Source organism: Mesitornis unicolor, unplaced genomic scaffold, assembly GCF_000695765.1.
Source record: "Mesitornis unicolor isolate BGI_N332 unplaced genomic scaffold, ASM69576v1 scaffold25733, whole genome shotgun sequence".
Classification (NCBI taxonomy): domain Eukaryota; kingdom Metazoa; phylum Chordata; class Aves; order Mesitornithiformes; family Mesitornithidae; genus Mesitornis; species Mesitornis unicolor.
In genome coordinates, this window is record NW_010174379.1 from 74,157 (window position 1) to 78,607 (window position 4,451).

General features: G+C 49.6%; 1 protein-coding gene across 1 annotated transcript in view; it reads right to left on the bottom strand.

Moving 5' to 3' along the window:
• Positions 1-2,045: 2,045 nt before the first annotated feature.
• Positions 2,046-4,451, bottom strand: part of LOC104537995 — a 43,373-nt gene continuing 40,967 nt past the window's right edge. The window contains exon 4 of the mRNA XM_010181030.1: positions 2,046-2,257. Within this exon, the coding sequence (XP_010179332.1) occupies positions 2,046-2,257 (212 nt within the window). The remainder of the gene's footprint in view (positions 2,258-4,451) is intronic.

Here is a 4,451-nt window from a genome sequence, read left to right on the forward strand (position 1 = left end):
CCTTTCCCCTGCTGTTTTCATTAAACTTGTTACAGTCTTAACTTCCAACCTTGTGTGGAGCAATTTTTTTTTAATTTATTATTTTCTCTCTATTCCCTTCTCTTAATCCTCCCCCTGGAAGGGGTAGGGGCAATAGAGAGAAAATCCTGCTCTCTCTCTCTCTCTGACTCTTAAACAGAGACAGCTATCTACCCAGCTTCTGACTCTCACCCTCTGCGCCATTTGCTTTCCAGTTGCAGGTTCACCCAAATTTGTGCAAAAAAAAACCCAAAACCTGGGGAAAATCGTTTGGGTCTGCACCCTAAATCACATGTGAAAATGGAAAATCAAATTTATTATTTTAAAAAACCCAACCATGCTATATTGTTTAAGTTATTTTATACCTTGTGGAATGAAGTGGGTTTGCAAATGCTGAGAAGTGTTGGGCAGCAAGGAGGAAGCTCTGCCCTTGTAAGACAGGAGAAGCAGTGCTCATCAGCCACAGTGCAGATGAGCTGGGGACTTTCTCACATCCTTCCACCCACTCAGACAGGTCTTGTCCTGTGCAGTGCATTGCCCAGCCCACTCTGAGGACAGGAGAAGCAAAGAGACACTATTTAGGTACTAGACTGATGCCATTCATATCCAATGCAAGCAGGTTTTGTTTTCTGCAGGGTCCTTTCCAATAGCGGACCTCCCATCTCTAGCCCTGGAGATGAACTTGCAGACCCTCCAACTCTGGCTGAGCATCTTGCACTAAGGAGTGATGATGCCACCTGAGCTCTCTCTAGGAAGTCTTGGCCAGAAACCACAGATTGCAATGGCACATCCTGCCACCTCCTGCCACCGCAAGTGTCCCTCTTTTGCTGGAACGTGGCAGCTGAGCACAGCTGAGTGCGCAGCAGACCCTGCCACAGCGATGCTGACCACAGGGGCCCTGAGCCCATTTGCTGCGTATGCCGCACAAATCACTTACCTCATCCTTGCTCAGAAATGCTGCTGCTTTGTGGTGAGCCAGGTCTCACAGCAGCCCACCACAGGAAGCAAAGCTGGTTAATGGGTCCTGCCGTGGTGGGGAGGGGGCAGGGGGGATCTGAAGGCACAATCTTGTCCCTCAACTTGGAACTTATTCAGGATTCAGTGGTTAACTTCACTGTTTTTGCACAAAATGCCTTGGGACTTCAGACAACCATATAGTTATATGATGGTTGGAGCTGTCTTCTACCCCATGTCTGTTTTCTCAGCCTGGTGGTTACTCTGCCTTTACAGGCTTCCCATGTCACAGCAGCCTGAGTCCCAGGAATGGTTCAAGGCTGTGCTAAGCAAGGGCTGTCATCTAGATTAATGAGTATATTTCAGTGATTAATGCTCTCAAATGCTCTGGGAAGAATTGCTTCCATGCTAGGTGCTTCCAGCTAAGATAAGGGACAGCAAAAAATGGAAGAAGGAACTCTTTGAAGGACTTTGAAAACAGAAGACAGAGAGAAACCTTCAAGGACTAACCTATTAGCTGATGGGCTGTTTACTGACATATCAGTTTTTCACATGAGGCTTTTTTCTGAAAAGTTTTTCTCTGCTCCTTCATCTCCAGTTTCTCCTGTGAGATGCTTTGCAGAGACTGAAGTAGTGCAAGTTTGTCTTTCCATTCCCTCCCATCTGCAGTGTCTTCAAGTTGTGGTTCCTCCTTTTTGGTGTGGCAACTCACCCAAGTCAGTACTGCCTGTCTTTCACCCACAGTCACAACACCCAGAGCACCCTGGGGTCCCTAGCATCCTAGGAGAGGAAAGGATGGAGGTGCGAGGGAAAGGAACTGGCCCAGAGGTGCAAGGTGAAACTGTGGAGAAAGTCTGTGGCAGCAATGCTGCAGTGACTGTGAGAAATGCCTCCAGCAATGGCCACGGCCTCTCACTCCCCAGCTGCAGGAGTCAGTGGGGCTGTCCACACCCTGCACAGACCAAAAGGGGAGCTGGACCTGGCCATCCCCAGCTTCCTGCAGTCTCAGGCATCTTGTTCCCCAGGCTGTGCCCCGCATGTCCCTGTAGCTCCATTTTGGCCATGGGGTGAAGTTAAGCAGAGCAAGACGGTTCAGGCTGCTGCCTCCTCTCCTGTGCCACGGTGCCCCTGCAAGCCATCCGGCAGTGGTTATCCAAGAGGCTGCAGTTGTTGGTATACCACAGCTGGCTGCTGAGCTGGAAGATGCCGTAGTCAGCATTGCCATCCACTTCGATGCTCTGCGCTGGCACGTTGAAGGTGCTCTCATAGAAGGCCATGCAGAGCCCTGAGCAGGGGCACAAGGCACTCAGGCTGTACCACAGCTGCCATCCATGGGGCTGGTGGCAGGTGGGAAGGAAAGGCTGTGGGCACCAGAGGACTGAAACCCACAGCTGAGGAGGGTGTATCCCCCACGGCCATCCAGCCCCTCTTGAACCAGCTGAACACCTTGGCTTTGGTGACTAGTCAACACGGCCAGCAGCAGCAGCCAGCAGAGAGACCCATTCCTGCATGCTGGGGCCACCCTTGGGAAAAAGGTGAAAATAGGGTGTGAGCAGGCAGTAAAGCACAGTTAGGCATCCAAGGCCAGCTCCAGCACTAGCTGGGGAACTGGCGACCCCGGGCTGCTCCCACCTGCCATTGGAGTGTGCACACCAGGGCATGCAGGCATGCACGTACGCAGCGGCTGTGCTGGACAGCCCAGACCACAAACAGGTTTTATCGGTGCAGACATGGAAAACACAGAGCTTCAGGCACTGCCACTTTGCTGTCCTTTTATATTAGTGGTGAAAGGTCAGGTATCCCACAGGAACTGCAAAGCTGTCAGTTGGGACCCACTAACGGAAGGGTTACAATGCTCTAGCTGCTCAGACATCCTGGTTCTTGCTCTGGTGCTGGGCAGCCTCTGAGCAGAAGCCGTGATGCACAGTGGCATCATTGCCGTGGAAAGCCATACCCAAACTCACTAACCCTCAGCCCCGGTACACATATCAGCCTTTTACACTTACCAAAAGGCATAGTAAGTCACATCCTACGTGCCCAGGGAGTTTGTCTGAGAAAAGACCTCAAATCTGGGCTCTAAAGAACAGAATTAAGAAACTTCTCTTGGGGTTATTCTCTCTCTTCGCTCCTTTCTTCCTCTTCTGCCTTTTTCCAGACCTGCTGGGCAGTTTGGTGTCTGGCAGCGCAGTGCAGTGCAGGCTGTGCCATGTGCCCATGCAGCCAGAGCCAACTCCAGCCTTGCAGAGATGTTTGCAGCAAGGGGCAGAGGCAGGAGGTGCCTCTGGTGCGGCCTCTGGTGATGGTTGTCTGCAGGCAAGGGCAGTAGGGGCTGCTTAATAACAAAAACTAGATATACTTAGCGAAATTGGTATCTCCAGCAACAGGGCTCAGTGCCAGGCCTGGGGTGGGCATCCCAGAGGGGTATCCTCTGGCAACTGCTCGCCCCTCCAGAAAGCCTCCTGTCCCATCACTTGGGGATGAAGCCCATGGGAACAGGGATCCAGCAGAGCCAGGGAGCATCATGCCTGTGGCTGTGCTTTTCAGGGACAGCCCTTGCAGTTCATTTACTGTTTCACCTGAAAAACCAGGAGGGTTATATTTTATATTTTAAGCTCATATTGCAGGATATTTGCACAGACAGAGAAATATCACCTTCTCATCAAGAATAATAGCAGAACAGTTTCCAATGCCTCCAGCCAGCCAGGGGTGTGATCCCATGAACAAAATTCAAGTAGATTTGTGTCCAACATGTTTCTAATTTCTACAGGGAGTTGCCCATAAATAAGTGTCAAACCAAAATTGATCGCACAGTTTAATCAATGAGCAGACTCAAGCAGTGAATTACACACTTGTACTGGGTTAGATGCTGTAAAGACAATTAGTGAGAAGGTCTTCCAGTCAAAAAAGAAATATGGACAGGCCTGTTTCATGGTGAGAACCTGAAGGGGTTTTCTGTTTGCCCCAGAGTGGTCACTGCTTGCTCCTGGCATGCTGACATCTCCAGCTGAGTCAAAGAAAGCCACCTCTGCCCCTCAGACTGGTGCCACTGCACGGCTGAACCAAGACCTGGCCACACAGCAAGGAGGAGGCATTTATTCACTCTTGTCTTCTGGCAGTAAAGCACATTCTGGCATCTCTTTGTTTTCAGCCATGAACACTAATAAATGCAATGAAGACTAGAAAATCACTTAGAAGAGGAGCAGTGGAAGGAATCTCCCCCTTATGGGAGCATTTGCTTTAAATTAAACTATCTAAAGATAATAAATAATAGGGCTCCATAATGACATAATTTGCTCATCTTCTTGGTTTCAAAGTATGTTTTAACAAGCAAAATGAGGCTTCAAACATGTCTGTGATATCTCCTCTGGATTAAATATTAATTGTGATGCCAAAGTAATAAATACAGAAATCCTGCCTGGTTGTTCTGACATGGAAGTCCCTAATTGTGTGTGAAGCTGCTCAGATGGGTTTCAGTTTCA